Source organism: Calonectris borealis, chromosome 21 (assembly GCF_964195595.1).
Source record: "Calonectris borealis chromosome 21, bCalBor7.hap1.2, whole genome shotgun sequence".
NCBI lineage: Eukaryota > Metazoa > Chordata > Aves > Procellariiformes > Procellariidae > Calonectris > Calonectris borealis.
Window position 1 is genome coordinate 7397305 of NC_134332.1, and position 20546 is coordinate 7417850.

Below are 20546 nucleotides of genomic sequence, written 5' to 3' on the forward strand. Positions count from 1 at the left end.
TAGTGCATTTTGCCTTGCATCCCAGGAGATAAGGAGATCAATTCTGGTTAAGGCCGTCAGCCCAAATGTGTTTGGCAGGTTCAAAATGACTCTCTGGAAACATTGCAAAGGCTGTCTTTGCCACAGGTCTTGGAAAGGAGCTGCTTCATGTGGGTGATGACTGGATTTGGAGAGATAAAGTGGGGTTTTAACAAATCTATAGTTAAGGGTTTCTAACCCCCCTTGCCTCCCCCACACCTCCCTTCTTGTACTGTGGGTTCCCTATCCGAACCTGTCTGGGTGGCTACCAGCGTGCAAGCGGAACAGAGTGGGACTAGGAAGTGACACGGTAAGTTGAAAGTAAGGGGTGTCAGCAGACCAGCACCTGAACAGCTTGCCCGAAGCCCGCGGGTACTGCATTAGACTCAAACCAATGTCCCTCCTCTCCTACTTTGATGCAACAGTCACTCCAGCAACTCCTACATTACCACTGCCCTGAAGTTCAAGGGGCAAGGAGCACCTCTGAAACAGGATCAGTCACACCTGCACTTACAGAAGGCAGGCATGAAGACACCAACACCACTGGTGCGCCTCGCCTTCCAGATCTGGGCAAGGGCTATGAGGAGTTAATACCACCCCTGCTGCTAAATGGAATGAACAGGCGCTTATCCAGCTTACCTCCGTTTCACCAAAGATAAGCACAATCCCCCCTGCAACTCGGAGGATCATGAATGCAGCCCTCTCCACCCTGGCCCAGCTGCCTCAAGTCACATTGCGACTGCGCATGCTACTGAGACACAGAAGAGAGGCAGCAAAAGGCCACGCCAGGCTGCGCTCCTCGGCTCTGTTTTGGCAGATCCACTGTACCTTTCCTGTCGGTTTCCGTTGCATGCACTAACAAAATGTCTCCGGATCCACCACGAACATCTGGCCCATCATCTCCCTGCAATGAGAACACAAAGACGTTAGGCATGGTCCAAGCTCCCTTCGGCCTGGTTTATCATCTCTGGGGTTCAGACTCAGCAACAACTGGCAGAGCACGCAATGTTCCTGGCACTGCTCACAGCGCAAGCTGGGACATGGTCTTCAATGCTGGGCTAATCCTGGAATTTGAATAAAGCATTTGGTGTCCCAGGTGAGGAACTGGGCTGATCCCCACTTGGGGTCTCTGACTTCTTAAGGCCAGGCTGTGAAGCTCAGTGAAAGCTGAACCTTCTGTCCACAGAAGAATGAACAGAAACGTTCCAGACTCCCAAACGCTCCCCGAAGACCATGAACGGAGCAGTAACACTGTGTGAACTGTCTCAAAGTGTGGGATCACGTACCACAGTGGCCATGGGGTGAGAGGTCATGCATTCAACTTGCATGTTCCGGAACATCAAAACCCAGCAAGTTAATTCCCTAATCTGGAACTATTTGACTGGAGGTCACCTGAAGCGATCCAATAACCGGTAGCAGAAAACAGCCCTGCTAACTGCTTGACCCCTGCCTTACCACTCTCTAAAAACATCTTTCTTCTAGCTACTGCAATTCACGACTAAAAATATGCAAAACTGATCTATCATTCAACCAGTAGTTCCCACACGGCAGGAAACGGCTCACAGTGGCAGTTCTATACCGTTTCAAACATGTAGACCGTAAAGAAAAGAAAGAAAAAAGAAGTTAAGGGTTGACACAGATCTGCTAGTCCCAAATGTTCAGAAATCGCTGATTTTTTAAATTATTTTTTAAAGGAAATATTCCTGCAGAGGAGACTGGAGTTGTGTCTGCCTTCCTTTAGCAATGTCTTTGTCATTTCAATATGCAGAACGCTGAAAAAAACATGGATTACAGCCATGGAGCAGCTATGTCTAAGATGTGAATTTTTCAGGTGACCCTCTGGCAAGACTCATGAAATACTACTTAAGGAATGAGTAATTCTCCCGCACATCTCGGCTGACCAAAGAACACTCCTAAAGTGCCAGTAAATGATACATTCTCTCTGTTTTTCAGACTAGCCCCCTGACAGTCTGAAAGCTTCAAAAGCCTGCATATTTCCTCAAGCTGCATGTCAAAGACAGCTTGGTTCAAGAGCATAGCAAGCAAAGCTTGGGAGTGCACCCAAGGCTAGAAACAAAGCCATTTCTCAAATACAGAAACAGTTACTCTGGCTGCTCTTCCACATCAGTAATATAATGTACTGCTCGGGAACTCTGCTAAACCTGCGTTCAGACTGAAAGGCCAACAGCATAAAGCTGCACCTGGATTTATTGTGCTCAGGCACTCGGGTGCTTCATTTCAGACTGTCGCAGGCTGAAGAGGTGGGAAGGAGCAGACTGGGAAAAGGGCACAAGATGCGTTGGTTTTTAGAGAGACGTCTCACATTTTGTTAAACCCTCATTCATTGCTGATGCTCCCTGCCTGTACCAGCATCTCATACTTTCACAACAGCCTGCACACATAAAGCTGCATACCACTTCCGCTGCAATCTAGTTTTTCCTATCAAATAAAAGCTGATGCCTTGCTTGTGCACACAGAGAATCAGATTTCAATACAGCATAAACCAAAGAGTATGAAAGCAAACCCTGAATGCACCTACCTCTTGCTTCAGCGTTAACCTAGCCATAATTTCACTGTGGTCGATAAGGGATAGCTCATCTACCTCTTCCTCCAACTGTGACGATTCCAAAGCATCTGGTGACTGCTGCTGCCTGTAAAAAAAAGAGGGAAATACCCATCAGTGTCATTGCCCATCCAGGGCAAGAGATGCTGGGTCCACCTGAGCTCTCAGTGTACAAAACCACGACAGTAAGTACACAGACAGTCTGGAGGTAAATCTTTTGTAAACAAGCCCAAATGTCTAGCTCTAATTCTGTGGCTTTGTGCATCTCTTGAAAAAGAGAAAGATGAACCTTTAGGACCTGAACACTTGTCTGCCTGCATTTCTGGCAGACAGGATTTTACTATGCCCTGCAGAAGTACACACTTCCACGTCTCCTTAATCCACCAGATTTTTAGTGCACACAAATCTAAGCCCTCAAATGTATAGAGACTAAGCATACTCTACACATATATATCTTAGTCAGCTCATGACCCATTGTGCTGCTACAAGGGGACATGACAGGCTCTCTTTTTGCAGGAAGATAGAGCAGAAAGCTCTGATCACTTTTTTGGTGTACATCCACAACTCTAGTATTGCTGCCCCCAAAGGCTGGTACTCTTGTGCCTGGACACGTGCTCTCTGTACCTGTATTTCTGGGGGGGGAAAAAAAAGTACGCATGTTCTTTATAGCTTTCCCCAGGCACAGACCAAAATCCTGTGCACCAGTCAGTACTTTCAGCAGATAGCGAGCTTTGCAGAGCACTCTTGCATTGTCTCCTTCACTGCAGGGATTAAAACCCTCAAACCAACTGCAGGAAAATGGGGGAGGGAAGTTGACTGTCACACACAAAACAATGCCGTTCTCTATTTTCGCTTTAGAAATGCAATTGAAGAGCAATCTCAAGCAGCAGGGAAGCGCTCACTCCACTCCTCCTGAAGCCCATCTGTTACAGCTTGCACCTCTTCATTTACATAGACAAATGATAGCTAAGAGCATTAGAAGGGATATAAAGCCTCCTGCTTTGGGGCCTCAGCCAGCCTCTAACTAGCAGGGTTAGGGAGAAATTCCCCTCTGGAAGACTATTTCCCAACAGCGATACAGACTTTTTTTGCACGTTTCCCTGGAAGCAGGATGCAGCAGCCAGTGTCAATGACAGGACTGCCAATTAGATGGACTTAGGATGGCTAACACAGGCTGCATTAACCCCTCCGGCTCCCTGAGTTAAATAACGACATCTTGCCGGGATCCTCCTTGTTCAGCAGGATCCCACCGCTCACCAGCTGTGCAAAAAAAGTGGGCTTAAAGTTTAGAGAACATCGAGAAGGTTGAGGGCAAAACAGGCAGCCCCAAGGACGGTTTGGTAGAGGGCAGGGCTAACGGGACGTTGGTGAGACTCTGCACCCTTCGAGGCTGGGAAGCTGGAGTACCAGGAGAGTCAGGCTCACCTTTCAGCACCATCTTTGCCTTCCTTCCCCATGGCACTGCTGTTCGAAGTGGAGTCTTTGGAGTGGCCGTCTTTGACAGAGGGAGATTCCTGCGAAGAGAAGGAAGTTTTTTGTTATTACATGGGGTCCTACACCACAGTTAGCCTTGCATTTACAGTCTGACTGCCTCTAAATGGCCCTTTACTGTAAATTCCTACAGAGCGGTTAAAGATTGATGCAAGTTAATGCCAAATGCCAGGAAAACAGAGAAGTTAATTAGACAGGAAATTTGGGACCATCTCTGGAGACTAGTGTAATTAGTACTGTTTGCTTTTAACATTGTGAAATGATGCTGAAAGTTACAACACAAGTCAGCTGTTGTCTTGGATTTTAACCCTCTCACGACTTTTTTTTCCTCCAGCCCTTACTGTTGAAATACACTTGCCTTCTGCTTTAATCAAAACAGACACAGCCAGCTCCAAGCTCTCCAGTTTCAGTTCCCCTCCTAGTCACGGACCCCAAAACCAGCCTGTCTTAGGGGGCAGATGCACACTGCTGTTCCTACCTCCCTTCTCTCCCATCAGAAGAGGTTACACAATGATGCAGTTTCCACTTCACAATTCACGGCTGTGGAAATGAGGCTAATGCAAAAAAGCAGAACCATCTGAACCTGCGGCACAGAACAGCAGGTAGAAAGCTCAAAGCAAAGAAACAGCATTTTAAATTAGCCATTTATTAAGGAGAAAAATACCCGTGAACAGCAAATGGGAATATTAATCTAACAGTGTCGGAGTTCAGAATTATTTAATAACATGCAGACCGAGACTTGGAAATTCAACCTACTGAACAGGCTGGACTGAAACCACTTACACGCTATCCACTTGGCCTGGAAAACGCACTGGTGAGTTTAGGTTTCTTGGTGTCTGCAGAATTTTTCCAAAAAGTATCTGTAAAGCCCTTTGCTTCAAAGTTGAGAGAACCAGCTCGCAGCTGCCCAAAAGAATGGGCCTGCCTAGATGTGACTCTTGGAGTGATGGGAGCACTATCTCTTGGCGTATTTAACACCAGCATGGACAAAGGTCTCAGAGACATCCTGTAGGAGATGTGCCTTCCAAGATGAGGGCAGGCAAAAAGATCGCCACAGACCTCTGCCGCGGTTTCCTATGACCCAACAGGAAGACAGTACCTCCCTGCAATGGAAAACGCCCTGTCTCCTCTAGGAAATACCTAAGATACGAGGCTTGAGTAAAGGAAGAAACAGCGTGCGATTACAATGCTAAATCAATCACTTACTTTGTATCCAAACGGTGAAGGAAAAAAAAAATTTAGAGCACAAGGCTTTCTGTATTAAAAAAGGGAAGCCAAAGCAGTTACAAGAACAGACACGGCCCCAAGACGGCGCTGGTCACGGTGCAGCTTTCTGGAAGGGAACCTCACGCAAGCAGCTCCAAACAGACAGCGAAGCACAAATGAAACAGCGCGGCAGGAAAAGCCGTCCCTACCTCCTGCCGGGGCTCACCGCGACCCCAAAAGCATCGCCTGCTCTCCAGCCGGACCGGGAGGCCACCCAAGCCTGCAAGCCAGGAGTGGGCAAGCAGAGGGACTGCCAGCAAGCGAGCCAGGGCAGCAGGACGGACACAGGAGCTCCACGGTGTGCAGGAGAGGCCGGTGCCAAGCGCGTCAGCCCTGGCGTGAACTCAGCATGCACCAGGCAGCCCCTTCCCGGTGTCCGGCCCTCTCCGGGTTACTTACTCCTTCAGAGCGAGGGAGTTCCCCGTTGCTCTGGCCAGAGGAATACAGATTGACGTATTCACCCTCACCAGCCTCCTCACTGGCGTTTTCACTCTAAGGGAGACAGGATGAAAGGAAATACGTGATGGTTCCCCCCGCCAGCACTTGATGTTAGTGAGTGAACGTGCCCATGGGCTGGGAGGAGAAGCGCTCTTGGCGGCTGCTGTCACTTAACTGGGAGCCCTTCCTCCGGCTCAGAGGCCAACACCGGCCACGGAGGCTGTACCTTCCCGGAGGTAATTATTTTCTGGTTCTTGAGGACTATCGCGAAGGCCTGAGCTGCAGCAGGCCAGCAGCAGGCACTGCTTTGCAAAAGCTGCCATGGACTCCACGTGAGACTGCGAAGGTGCAATATGCACGAGCGGATTTCAAGGTTACAGAAGCTGAGCATTCAGAGCTTGACACGCAAGCGCCTGTCCTACCCGCGCTGTAGTCCTGCCGCTGAACACAGATCAGCCCAGAGGGTATCAACTGTGTCTCCCAAACTATGCTACAAGCACAAACTAGAGCCATCACGCCCAACTAAACCAAATTCAAGGGCTTCTGGGCTGTAACAAGGACCTAACACAAGGAAGATGCAACAGCAAAGTCAGGTCCGAAGTGTGAAAACCTGATCATTTACTCTGCAATCTGTGTCCCTCTTCCAAACTTTGTGAAGAGGCAGCACTACCATGCACTGTGCTGACAGCTCTAATCCCATCAACTCTAGGCTTCGCAGGAAACAAAAGAGGAACTGCCCTGAAAACAAGGGGTTTAAAAAAGTAGCTGTAATGCACAAACCTGCCAAGTGATCTGCAAAACTGATCTGGGACCTTAAACTAGTACTGCCGTATCAGTGTGGGAACTGCGTTAGTCTAACTTCACCAACACGCGATGCTTTGCACCAACGTGCGCTGCCACCAAGCACACGGTTAGGGCTGCTGGCAAATGGGAAGAGCAGGAGCCTGGAGAGAGCAGCAGGTTTAAGAGCAGGAGAGACAGAGCTGGACTGCACCCACCGCTCCTGGGGCTCACCAGCGACTTAGGAGGGCGCAGGGCAGCAATCATCAAATCCTGCCACGGCAGCGACTGCAGGATGCGAACCACTGTGAGGAGCCCGCGTTTAGAAACAACCAACCTCACAAAACATTCCTTTACCTTCCTCAGCTTTGTATTACAATTGCAGGAAGCTACAGCAACTTCTCCTCTCCCCTTCACCAGCATTTGACATTTTGTTTCTTATATATGTGCTAGTGTTTTCTCAAACCCACTGAGGTTGTTAATTTTTTCTAGCCACCATTTTTATACGAAATTACCTCTCTGCAATTCACACACGTTTGGAAACCAGATCACATTAAGCATGTATTAATACAAGAGACATTTGCTTTAAAAAAAAACCCAAATAAACCCAGCCTTGTGTTAAGGTGCATTATCTCTTTGGATAGTCTCACCGAAGGCGTCTGGAGAGAATCAGTGAAAGAGGTTTCAGAAGGAAGGCAGACAGGAGCATTCCCGTTAAAGCTGCTCTCCTGAGAAGAGGAGTTTGGCACATCCACAGTGCTGGGTGACTGGCTGGCTGCGGCAGGCACCGCTAGGTCAGAGCTCTGAGATGGATGGACGGGCGGAAAAGGTGGGGTGGAGCAGGAGGAGGAGGTAGAAGAGAGGAAAGGAGGTATGGAGACTTGGTTGTGAGGCACAAAGTCCTGGGAGTAGGACCTAAACACAGATTTGTACTACAGGACACAGAGACGTACAACACAAAAACAAGGAAGATGGGGAAAGGAAAGAGACAGACAAAAGAAAAAGTAATTAGATCGGCAGTAGCGTAGCAGTGACAGCGCAAGGCATTTCTAACACAGGCACCTCTCCGTCGAGAGGCCAACCTGAACAGCGGCAGCACTATTTTATCATCCATACGCTAGAGCAGGAATTGCTACCTGGGACACGTCAGCCAGTTTTTTCACGGAGAGGCATGTTCTTGCACAAACAGCAGCCGGGCTGCTCATCTCACAGAGGGAAAGCGGGCATCAGGGTGTTTACCTGCAGGTATCCAGCCTTCGCCAGGGAGGGAGAAAGCCTGGATACCTCAGTATTGTTAATGACAAAGTGCAGCCTGAAAATCCCTTGAGTGGATGAAAGGATGCAAAGGCATACAGAAACCACAACTGTGAGCACGCTGGAAATATCTAGATAGAGAAAAGTACTCGGAGTGCTTATTGCTTTTCTGGGATTTTCCACAGGATCCAAATTTAAGATGCCGTTTGCTCCAGCCCTGTAATTTAACAGCTACTGTGTCAAGTCTGTTCCAGAACACACAGCTCCCAGGGAGGAGTGGCTGGATACTGTCTTCAAAGTTACACTGAAGCATAAAGGAGATTACACTGCTACTCCTTCCCATTTGAGAAACATAGGGAGCAAAAATGATAATTGCCCCCAGGAGTGATGAATTCCTTATCAAACCGATCCTTTAATGCAGTGCCTCGAAGAGCCAGCTGAAGAGATGAAAAGAGATCATCTGTGTAAAGCTTTATTTCACTATCTCTCCTAATCATCAGATTACTGTTCAGATAATATTAAACAGGGTGCAGTGGGAATATATTGTGCCAAGAAAAACAAGAGCAACCCTCTGTCTTTTAACATCTGGTGCTAGTAAGATTTGCCATCAGGGTAAGTCCAAAACAAAGCTGACACCCACAAAAAAAGAGACAATAATGCTAAGCCTGCTGGAGAGGAGTTTATTTTAAAACCTGTAGAGCTCAACTACTAGCGAGATTTGTGTCGTAGCCAAGTGGACCGAAGGAAGAACCACATCATCCAAAAAAACCCACGCTGAAATGAAGCTGTGGCGGTTGCTCGTTTGAGAGATCTGCTGCAGAAGGCTGGTGCATTACAGAGCTCTCAAGAAGCACAGACACAACTTGCTTAAACCAGGCTGAAAAGTAACATTGCTGTGATGTAAAAAGGAGAAGGGGAAACAATGGCATGAATCAGAGAATTCAGGCTACATTTTCTCAGGAGAGTTGAGTGGGTGATAAAAAGCAAAGCTTAGTCTGTCTCTCGAGCCGCAGCAGCAGCATCCAGTTCAGCAGTGGTATCTTTTTTCTACCTAGGAAAGATGTCAGCTTAAAAATCTAAACTGAGAACAGCCTCGGGCCAGAAGCCTGGGCAAAAAACGTTTTCTACTACAAAGGAAAGGAAATGTAAAGGTCAATGGCTAGACTTTACCTTCCACCACCTTAATCCTCGAGTGGTTGCCCTCCGCCTTGCGTGGAGTCCGGCAGTGCTCTGGGTGTGTGTTCTTGGGGCCCAAAACAAATTGCAGGCCATAATACAGAGGAGGGAGATGCTTTGGAAAGAGAGCTTAAGAGACTACTGAAAAATAATTAAAATGCAAATCCCTACCACTTGCCCGTGGCTAAAAGGAGACTGGCTCTAGGACAGGCTCCTCTCTCTTCCTGCCTGTTTCTTTCCGGATGAGCAGCCTGGCTCCAGGGACACTGTCAGCTTTTGGTGCTGCCTCAGTAACAATGACAAGTCTAATCTCTGTATTTACTTTCTGCCTGGATAAATGCTCTACATTTATTCATTTTCACTTGCATGGCACAAAACACTAAATCCCTCGTAAGACGCCAGGCTCATGACATCATCTTGGCTCAGCAGATTCATTATGCCTGCCCCGTCTCCCTGGTATTTCATGATCTCACCGGCGCTAATATGCCAGCTATTGCCCCAAGTCCCAGGCTGGACCCCAAAAAAAGAACAGGAGCAAAGCAGGTGGAGAACTTGTACTCCCACCAACTGCTGCCGCAATGGCTCAAGAAGGCACTCAGCAAACTGCTGTCCCGATAACGAGATCCTCTGCTCCAGTAAAGGAAATAATTTGCTCAAACAGAACCCATGTGCCAGCTCCCCTAGAGCTGGGCTTCCTGCACCCACATGAGACAGGCGGCATATGCTGTTCTTCGCTTTGGAGCTGCTGGACATCTCCCACCGAGGAGTCCCAAGGGTTTTTGTCTCTGACCTGCTGAAGCCAGAGAAAAAGCCAGGCTTTTGCAAAGCAGCAGTGAAGCTCACGCAGGGCACGAGTGAAAGGAAATTACTGTCCTCAATCAAGTCACTCTGGGACAGGCAGGACCCTGCGAAGCTCTCACGCTGCGTGATGGTGCTGGCAGGGTTAGTTCAGGCCAAACGCCGGCCGGGAGGCTCAACAGCTGAGACGCTGCCGGGTACCCTGCCTGCAGGCTGAGCTAGCAGCTCGGGGAGATGAATTACTGCTTTTGAGGCAGGAAAATTTGCGCAGCTTCTGCCTTGCATAGTTTCAGAGACATTAATCCCAATTCAAGGGCAATTTAGACCTAAATATAACATAACATTGCATAAATTTTAAAAGTTTGAATGCGGATACGTTACTGCTGACAATCACTATACATTCATCTCTCCTCAGCCTCATCAATACACCTTTCAAAACAATATCTTGGCATGAGATGTGTTGAAAATGCCAGTTTAAGGCCCAGGTACCCAAGAAAATGCATTAATCTTCATTATGTGATCCGCGAACAATCATTTAACGATGCAGACATGCTCTCAGCATGCTGTTAACAAAGGGAACAGTGCAGAGAAGCCTTTGGTGTGCTGGCATTAATTAGCCAGGCTGCTCTCGACTTCCAATCTTGTTGTAAAGTTGCATCTTGTAGAGGGCGAGCCAGGGAGCCCCCTCCTTTCTCCGGAGCCTGCAAGCAGCTCTGGAATTCCAGCTATGCAGCCATGCTGGGACAAGAGCCAAGAATGAAGCATACTTTTAAAGAGGAAAAAAACACCCTGCGGTGGAGATGATGTCCATATGGCACCCATTCCTGCTGCTCCCCAGTCCGACCCAGCCCAGCCCAGCCAGCAGCTGCCACAGGAATTGCAGCAACGGCTTCCATGGGGTTTGGGTGTTGCACATCTCTTGGAAGCCCTGTCATCCTTTAAAGGACATACTTTTTTTGGGAGGGGACAGTCTATTCAACAGAACTGTCACAGGCAAACTAGTCATCCTCTAGTCCTCCCCCCAAGAAATCACAGGCAATAGCTTATCCTGGAAACAAATCAGCGCTTGTTTTAATCTGCTTCTTAGAATTCTCTTGCAGGGCAGTAAGGCCTCGGTTACGGCTGTACTGACACAACCTCCTACTCCATGGCTTTCCTTTAGGTGAAGTACTTCAAAATAATCTCCGGGAAAGCTAGAAAGCAGGGTGCAACCGGATCCTTTGAGAAAGGATGCTTTCCTCTATCCAAACTCTGGCCACGCTGCCAGGCTCCTGCCACAGGACCAGAAGATGGTCTTCCAGCAAGAGTGATCCTAACCTACGACGGCAAATGGCCAACGCAGGGAGAAGAGAGAGATCCTCTCCTCTCACCAGTAAAGTGGATTTTGAAAAAACCTATCTGCCACTTGGGAAGTACCTGCACAAAGCGTGCTTTGAGCTTGGAGCAATCTCATCTCCTGGGAACAGCAGGAAGCTAATGTGCCCGGGCCTGAATGTTTACCACACACCGTGACACACAGAGGTCTTCCAGAGATGGCATCTTTCAACGTTTTCAATTTGCTGCCTTTGATTTTTTGCAACGGTCAATATTTTAGAACAGCTTTCCATCATTAGCAGCAGTGTTACAGGATGTCCCAAAGGTCAATGACATTACGACCGTTTATTTGGATTAGATGACAGGAGATAAGCGCTCTAATAGAAAACTTATTTCAAGAGCGACGCTCCTCTACGTTCACTAGGCATGGCTGACCACAAGTAACAGGGAGACAGGGTGTTTATATGCAGGGAGTCACTGGTTGCGAGTAACAGCAGTCTCCATCCTAAATTCAAAGTCGAATGCAATTATATGGCTGTCAGAGCATCTGCGGCATCAGCAGACACAGTCTTTATCTTTTAAACACAGCCTCTCAGTTTTACCCTATAGACTTCTTCTGCCAAATTAATCTGCGATCCTGCCAGACACTCCCAGATCAGATAGAGCATCAGATTTCCAAAACATGAAGCTATCAGAGGAAAGGATCAATCTTTTAGATCTCCTCTGCTAATGCTATTAAGAGAGTGATGTGGGCAACGTGCCAGAACTGGATGCCCAAATTCTAACAGTAGAGAACTGTGTTCACTAAATACTGGGTGTTGTACAAAACTGCTACACGCTAAGAATGTAATTGCATAGACAACTACTGGAAAAGACTTCCTATCTCATGACACAATGCTGGGCTTCCAGGTACTTTTGCTAATGAGGAAGGAAATGCTCCTACAATGAATGGCTGGAAGCACTGCCACAGGAAAGGCAGCAACTCCTCATGCTTGAATGTTTCTCAGCAAAGGCTCTGACCTGGCTGCACAGCTGACCTCCCTGTTTTTAAGCAATGGTTAGCATAGCAGATGGATGGATGGGGCTTGCTGTTCCCTTGGGAAAGGGTGTCCCTGCTTCTGCACAAGAAAACACAGAATCCAAACTTCTCCTTAAGTGAGAGGAATTCTTGTACACCTTTGCAACAAAACAAGTAAGGGCACAGGGGGGAAAGAAAACGTGTAAGATTTACTAACCATGCTATCATGCATCTCTCTTTTGAAACTATCAGGAGAATTCAATCTGATCCCACCTACAGCGTCAACTCTTGTTTAGCTTGTAGACAATACCACAATATCTAGCAAGCAGATCTTTAAAAGGCAGAGCCTGGAGACAAAGACAAGGCTCCTAAAAAGTCAGTCACACAAAAAACGTGACCTATGAAGTGAATAGGGGACCATTTAGAGAGACCTGCACAGAGACAGGTAGTGCTCCAACTGCAAGAAAAATGTATAAACCACTGGAGGAAGTGGTTCTCAGAAGCAGGATTCAGTGATGCCAGCATGCAATAGCATTATTAATACCACCGTCCAGGCCTGCCATGGGCAGTGGAAATGAACACAAACGCAGATGCTAAACAGGAAAGGCAAAACAATACCTAGACCTCAGCAGCTGGATAAATGACCTGCTTATGACAGAAACGAACTCACACACTATGATCTCCTAGTCCTGGTTTGATCGTGGCTCCCACCATCGGACCATCACATGAATCACAACAGCTCAGTCTCTGCTGAGGGCCAGAGCTGCGGCGTGTGTTGCAGACTGGAAGTCAGCTACACGAACAGGAGCGAGGCGGGGAAAACATGCGAAGCACATGTCTGCATTGCGCGCATCTTTAAACACTTATCTGACCCTCCTTTTCCTGAACATACATTAGCACACACACAAGAAAGAAAAACAGTTGCTGTGAATTTTCTGTGTGCTTGCTCAATTTGCTCAAGAACGGTGGGAACAAGTGAGAACAGAAACGCTGAACTGGAGCTTTCATAAGGAAATCACTTGCGCCTTCTGCTGGAATCCAACAGCCAATTTGGTTTCTGGAAAATTACTGGAAATGTTTCTTAATTAAAAAGAAAACATAAGAAAAAACAGCATTTTGAGAAAGGCAAGTTATTTCTCCATACTGGAGGATGCAGCCAATTTCCACTAATGGTAGGTACATGCCTTGGAGAAACAACTGTGTTCCTTGTTTCAGTGAGGAAAATCTTCCTAGCTGTAACCGAATGCAAGACTTTCTGCAGTCTTTGGTGGAAAATATGTGGACGGATAGCAGCAGAGCTTGTCACCGGGCTGATTTCCTCTATCAGTGCAAAGTTCCCCAGCTGCCAGGAAGTAACGAGATTTCAAGATTTGATTCCTGCTGTTCAGATACCTGCCCACCCATTTCCAGTCAAACAGCACAAGGAGTTAATAAACCAAAGGACAGTATCTCTGTCTTCACAAGAAGAAGGGAGGGAGGCGATCAGCTAGAAAAAAACCACTGCCAATAACTACCAAGGAGGACGATTTCTTATTGCATCCCTCCTTTCCCACTGTTTAGCAACAGAAAGTACTTTCAAGAGATGGGAATCCCTAAAATGACTCTTGACAGTACAATCCAGTTGTCCCCCCGATGTGGGATTTAACGGCATAGGTGTGCACGGCATGGGGAATACGATGCTGCAGTTCCTTAAAAATATCAGCCCACACTACAAACACGGCCATTGCTGGCACAGAGGCTAGACGCGAATCAGACTTGGTTAAAAAACAGGCTCAACTTGCCAAACCTATGAGGTTTGATCCAGTTGCTCAAGATCTGCCTCTATCCAGTAAAAGCTATTACCTCTGACACAATTTCCTGCAAAGAAGGGAAAAGCGCGATTAGTGGGTTGACAGAGCAGTGGTGGCTTCTGGACTGCAGCAGCGCCTGCAGAGCCGATTGGAAAGAAAAAAGTCAGGGTTCTAGAAAAGAAATTCATACATTAGAAATCAAAAGAGTACAGATGCTCTGAACAACTTCTCCTCTTTTTTGCTTCAAAACACTGTCTGAAAACAGTCTTTTTAAGCCCCATAAATCAGTAGCAGGGCACTAGTCCTTCACCTGGAGCCCAGAGCTAATGGGCTAACACGCCAAACATGGTGTAGGCTCCGCTTTCCTGCTGCCTGCATGTGAACAGATGGGTGCAGGGCCAGGTCTTCCCCCTGGGATTGACTCCTGCTGTCCACCCCAGGCCACTCTCTGGGGAAGAAAACAGCACAGGGCACTTTCTGAAAATTGGCCACACTTGGCAAACCAATGCATTGCTCACATTGGGTCAATGGACAGCCATTTAATTTATCAGCTCTGACTTCCTGGTATTGATCTAAGGAGGTTTTTGCTTCCTGTACAGAATGGATAACGATTAATGTAGGAGACACATCATTTTAAGAGATTTGATAATCACCACTGATATTTGGTTACACAGGAGGCCAGCTCCTCAGCTGGCTGCTATGCGAAAGGTGCGCTCTCCGTAGCATTAACTCCCTTGCTGGGGCTGGTGGAAAGCTACTGCTTGTTTTTTGACAGGTTTATTGTTCACCACAGTGCGCACTTGAGTGGCCTTTCTCTGGTGAGAGAGTTAAAAACGAAGACATGAGAATAAGAGGAGCAGAGCGATGTGCTTAAAGTGTTTCACGTGCCATCCCCCACATGAAACAGCACGGTCTTCCAGCCAACGCTGGGGAGCAGACTGCAAGAGGGGCTCTGGTCCTTCTTAGTGCTGAAATGCAGGGTGTCACCCTGGGAATGATCCAAACCTTGACAGCTGTTTCACATCTCTGTCTTATTAGGGATAGGGAAAATGGGATAAACCATGGTTATGGTATTACATGGGTCGGCTATGATGCATGTAAGGACATTGGTATTTTGCAGCTCGGAGACAAAGAGACACTGTCATAGTGAAAAAATCTCATTTTTGCCGGTGAAAAAATAGACCAGCTAGAGTCATGAGATTATCATAATTTAAAGGCATTAATGGAAAAAAATCTCCATTTTTAATTCAGCTTATTTCCTTTGTGCATTTGACAGTGCACTGTCTAATTGTTCTCATTGCTCCTCATGCTCCAGCCATTTATTTTCCCCTCACCAAATCCTTGCAAAAAGGAGTAAGGATTTTTTAATGAAGTTTTAACATTTCATAAAATAATATATTCACAATAATGTAGTCCAAAGCAAGTTGAGAACAGGTCAGAACAATTAAGTAGGCAGTAACCATTTAATCCAACCAGGACGCTTTTTTAAATGAAAGTGCCCACATATTTTTAGAACATTACAGTATCATATTTATAGCATCTCAATTAAAACAAAAATAGTCAAGCTTTTACCTAGTCTTACAGTTCTGTGTTTTGCTTGCAAGGATCACTATCAAACAAGAGAGCCGTACAATTCAAAACATTTGCACTACTTCAAATTTTAAAACTGTTTACCACAGATTTATGCAAGGACTAACTTTTCCGCACCTCAGCCTTTTCATCTGTGCAGCAAAACTATGATACTGCTCTCTGTCACGCAAGTGGAAGCCAAAAGCTTTAATTCATTGCTTGTGAAGTAGCACTACTTGTGAAGTACTTGAATACTTTCTTCCTCGGACCAACGATTATCGCTAATTTTTAGAGAATGAGTAAGTGTTGAAATGGGAAGATAGCAGTGGCACAGTGGGAGGATACCATTTTCAAACATTTAATATTAAACTAATTGAATGCTTCTGAATTTTCTCAAGTCTTGTCTATAATTTCTTCTCCAGAAGAAGTCTAATTTACTAAGCATCCAGGTCACTGTTAAAAAAGTCTATTCTCAGTTGTCATCACATGGCAATCAGAGCATAACCACATAGTTTTACATGCAAACAAGCCCCATACTGATGAGCTGGTGGAATCCCATGGTTAGATTTAATTTCATTACATTAACACTTTGTTATTACTACCATTTAATTTAAGCAGCTGATCACAGATTTAAGCAGTGCTCTAAGATTATTCTTATTTTGATTTAAATCATTCTCAGCTCCTCCTGCCGTTCTCTCTTCAGACTGCTCACAAGTGCTGCAGGAGAGAAAACCCTGCTCGTTCATCAGCAAACCATACAAGCTTACTGAGCTTGTTTGGGACCACGGAGACGTGAAGGGAAGCAGACAAGCAAATATGAGATGAAAGATCTGGTAGAGGCCATTTTCTAGAAAAAAAAATTAAGGAGCTGCAGCCACTGTTCCATACGTTTGATTAAATTCATATATTTCGGGGACGGCATCTTGTTATTTCTCCAAAGGCCAGGCTCGCACAGCAGCCTTTAATCAACTCATCCACATCGCTGACATTATGCAATGGAACAAAAAGACTTGGCAGCTCCAACGTGCGGCCTGGGGAACATGTATGTCAAAGGAGTGTGCCTGGGCACACGGGCCAGCTCTCCTTCGTCAGTCCCTCGCCACAAATGTCAATACCGACATAAAGTAATGAAAGCCACACCTCCCCTCTGCTTCATTTAGTAGGATTTACACACAGTTTTTCTCACCTGGCTGATTTACCACATGAGTTCAAAAGCCCCCAAAAGAACCTTCACCTTTATCTGCAACTGAGAGCGTAAGCACAGAATTTGCACACAAGCGTTTCACCGACACAAATACGCACACAAATATGTGTTAAAGTGCGGAGAGCAACTCACCGAATGCACAGGAAAGGAGCTGTGCCGGTTGAGAAAGGAGTTAGAGACTGACATAGTGAGGCCCTGAGTGGCACCGGTGTCCTCGGGGGTGAAGGGCACTTTAGTTTGCTGGACACAGTAGGAGACAGAAGAGAAAGAAGAGGCAGCATAGGAGGCCTGCTGAAGAGGGGGAAGAAAGCAAGAGACAGAAGACACAGAGAGCACAGAAAAGGCTATGAATAAAGGATAAGAAATGCTAACTGTAAAACAATGCATATAATGGCTTGCTAAACAAACAGCTATTCATACAGTTCATCAGAGCCAGACACACCAATATGCCTTTCTTGAGCTCAAGAGGCATGACAAAAATCACAGTTCAAATCTTCTTTGTTTCACAAATCCCTTAAAAATAAACTCCCGCCTCCCCCTTCCAGTTCACCCATGGACAGCTGCTGCGGCGAGAGGCAAGCTGTTCCTCGCTGCCCTTTTTTCGCCATGGCGTGGGGGGCAGATGCCCAAAGGAGGAACTGGCTCTTGCTTCTCGCTGTTAAGCAGCCAACTCTTGCAGATTACTATTTTTTTGTGGCAACCTGCAGACTGGGAACTTGGTCTTTCCAGTGTGATCTATGGGCTCTCACTGGTACTGCTGAGATACTGGGTGACAGTGATGTCCAACCATTTTTCAGTCCAATCCCAAATGACATATCATTTGCACAAGAGGGAGAGATTACACTGTAAATAACAAATACTATTACGGAATTTCTCCTGAATTCCACTATAGTAAGGAGTGTGAGGGAGGCTAAGGTATATCTAGGTTTTCTCAGCTCTGACTTGTTGAATATAATGTACAACTGTTTCACAAATAAGATCCAAAGCTCACAAGAAAGGACTTCCTAATTATTATTTTATAGAGGAGCCCATCCAGCAAAACGTGCCTGCCGCTAGAGCAGCTGATGCCCATGTGATTTGCTGTTTCAGAAACTCTCACGGCAGCAGGAGCAGAGAAACAAGAGTCTGGTGGCTTTTACAATGACTGTTGAATTGTCTCCTTGCACCACTTTCCCAGCAGAGATGAAGGTAAGGGTGGGAGGCTGCACTTAAAGAAACCTTTGCTTCAGGGGAACTGCAAGCAACACCTTGATGATATCAGCTTGCAAGACTACAAGAATGCCTAGCAGGCAAACCAGTGACAACTTGGCTGCCCAGATAACGATTAAAGATTTCCCTTCTGCACAATGGCTACAGTAAATCTGTGCTTTACACACCCTCTCTCATGACTGTGTAGACCAAGTCACCGCTGGAAACTATCACTAGAGTTTAGCCACCTCTAGGAGGAGGTAGGGCAAGGGACTTCAAGGTACAAGCGACAGTGCAAGGATCACACTGATGAGGGGACCACAGACTCTGGAGAACTGCCTGATCCTTCAGAGCGGAGTCCTGCAGACTCTACAGTGTCCCTGCAAAGCAGATGGGACACGGGCATTTAAGGTCTCATCCCCACAAAACAATAATGCATAATACTCAGTTTAGCTTAGCCGGAAATGTTACTTTATCCTTTTAGGACTCCTATCTGCATCACAGGAATGTAGTTATGCAAATCCCAAAATTAGAGTTCTCAGTTGCTTTTCCCATTTGATTAAAAAGTAACACCCTGGGACAGTCAAACTTTAGCACAGATCACATGAAGAAATATTGCAACAGTCGCCCTCATGATGGTAAGACCATGGCTCTGTTCCCACATTTCCTCCTGTTTTGTTAAAGCCATGGCCAATTTAAGTTAGCTACATCAGCACAAAAATGCTTTCTTTTTTTTAAATAGAACAAATCAGATAATTAATAAACAAAACCCCTAAGGTTGGAGTAAAAAAAAGAGAAAAGAAAGGACGACCCTTAAAAAGAAATAGGACAAAATCCCAGCTCCACTGAGGTTGGAAACAAAACTGCTGCTGCCATCTCCGAGGCCAGGATTTCATCCCCCAGGTTGAAAATGGCACTCTCTGTACTGTTAAACCCACCACCCAACCCATATACGCATGTGGATGTGCCTTTTTGTGCTGGGAGTCTGGGGGGCCAGCAGAACATTGAAAAACAGGTAAAATCCTGTATCACAGAAGGGGACTAATGTGGAGAAAACATGCACGAGTTAAATAATGGCTATATCAAAGTTCTGTGGCTCTGGCAAAGACTAAGCCATAAAAGTAGTTATTATGTTTAAACGGTTATTATTAGTGGCATCCTTGACAAGAGTTTCAAAACAGCATGGGGAACAAGAGTGCAGCAATCTCTTGAAAATCCTGTTGCCCAGCGTGTCAAAATCTTCAAAGCAGTTGTCATTACACAAGCCTGTAGTCTGGCATAGACTCAGCCATGCCATGTGGAAGACTAACATTTCATTTTTAGGGCATTTTAGAACTTTCAGAGCTTATAAGGAACAGTCTGAACGTGGGGCTAGAAAGGAACTCAAAGTAGATAATGCAAAATGCCTAAAAACACGTTAACAAGATGAGAAGGAGCATGATGTGGTAACACCAACAAGACATCCTCCCACCACCGCAGCCTGTCAGAAACAGGAGTAGCAAGAATAAAGCTGCTCCTGGGAGGCTGGTGTGCCCTGCCAGGGAGGGCACCGCGGATGTCACTCACCAGCTGCCGCTGTTTCGGTGGGAGAGCAGGAGGAGGTGCCAGATCTTGAGAGGGGTCTAAGCTGATAAAGGAGTCATTGAACCCATAGACTTCCATGAGGTGCTTATTCTTCTGCTGGTAGATGTGCTCGTTCTGAGGGGTCTGGTAGAACATGGACGGCTGTGGCTCTGAGTAGTCTTCCACAAACTGCATATACGCCATCACTGCAAAAAAAGGTCACATCACTGCTCCTGGTCCGCATGCTGCAGCTGCAACAAGCAAGGATTCTCAAAATAAAGTAAGAGTAATGCCATGCCACTCTCAGTCAGGCTTTGCTGCAGGCTGGGAGCAGCAAGGCATCTGTGCCCTGTCCACAGGTAGCTCACAGTCAGTTGCCATCCCGTCCTGGCAGCTGAACCTCCTGTCCTGCAAGCCAGCGCACAGCGGACAGCCACAGGCCACAAACACATCTGACAACAGTTCAAGGAACCCGTGAGGTCTCCAGACAGCTACTTGGGAAGTCTGATTCACTGACTCTTAGCCCAAATCCCTTCCTCATGTAACCTACGGCAATTCCGAGAATGTTCTCAACAGCTAATGTCCAAAGTCACCAAAAAAACAGAGTGACTTCAGTCTTCTTTCTAGGAGGCACAAATCATCTTGTACAAAGATGCAACCTTGACAATAAATCTATAATAATTCTTGTGCCTATAATAAGTCTCGTATCTGTAATCAGCAAGATTTCTAGAATGAGGAGGCTTACAGCCTTTCTCCATTCTAGCAAGCTGATAAAACTGTTATCTGAAAACACATACCTGAGCGACTGGGTGTACCTCTCCCTCAGCTATTTATATGCCACTGCCAATGCTGGCACAAGAGACTTGCCTTTTAAAAGTGTCACTGACCATGCCTTCCTACCTCCTTAGCTCAAATCCAACACCCTTGGCTCCCATCCTCTTTTAAAGCATCTTATAATCTCCAGTTCTTGAATCCAACTGATTGAAAAGCTTCTCTGAGATGTGGTTCAATGGAAATATTAAATGGGATCAAATCTCATTTAGAGGACCTCTCCATCTGTACAATATCCTTCCAAAATCTATGAAAAAAACCACACAGGTCTGTCTATGCAGCTCT

General features: G+C 46.3%; 1 protein-coding gene across 1 annotated transcript in view; it reads right to left on the minus strand.

Moving 5' to 3' along the window:
* The window catches only part of RAPGEF1 (Rap guanine nucleotide exchange factor 1), a 90035-nt gene that overhangs the window by 11596 nt on the left and 57893 nt on the right, over positions 1–20546 (minus strand). Inside the window, exons 12-16 of the mRNA XM_075170587.1 lie at positions 19434–19636; positions 5738–5830; positions 4007–4095; positions 2558–2669; positions 847–922 (exon numbers count right to left, since the gene is read on the minus strand). Coding sequence (XP_075026688.1) covers positions 847–922; positions 2558–2669; positions 4007–4095; positions 5738–5830; positions 19434–19636 — 573 coding nt within the window. The remainder of the gene's footprint in view (positions 1–846; positions 923–2557; positions 2670–4006; positions 4096–5737; positions 5831–19433; positions 19637–20546) is intronic.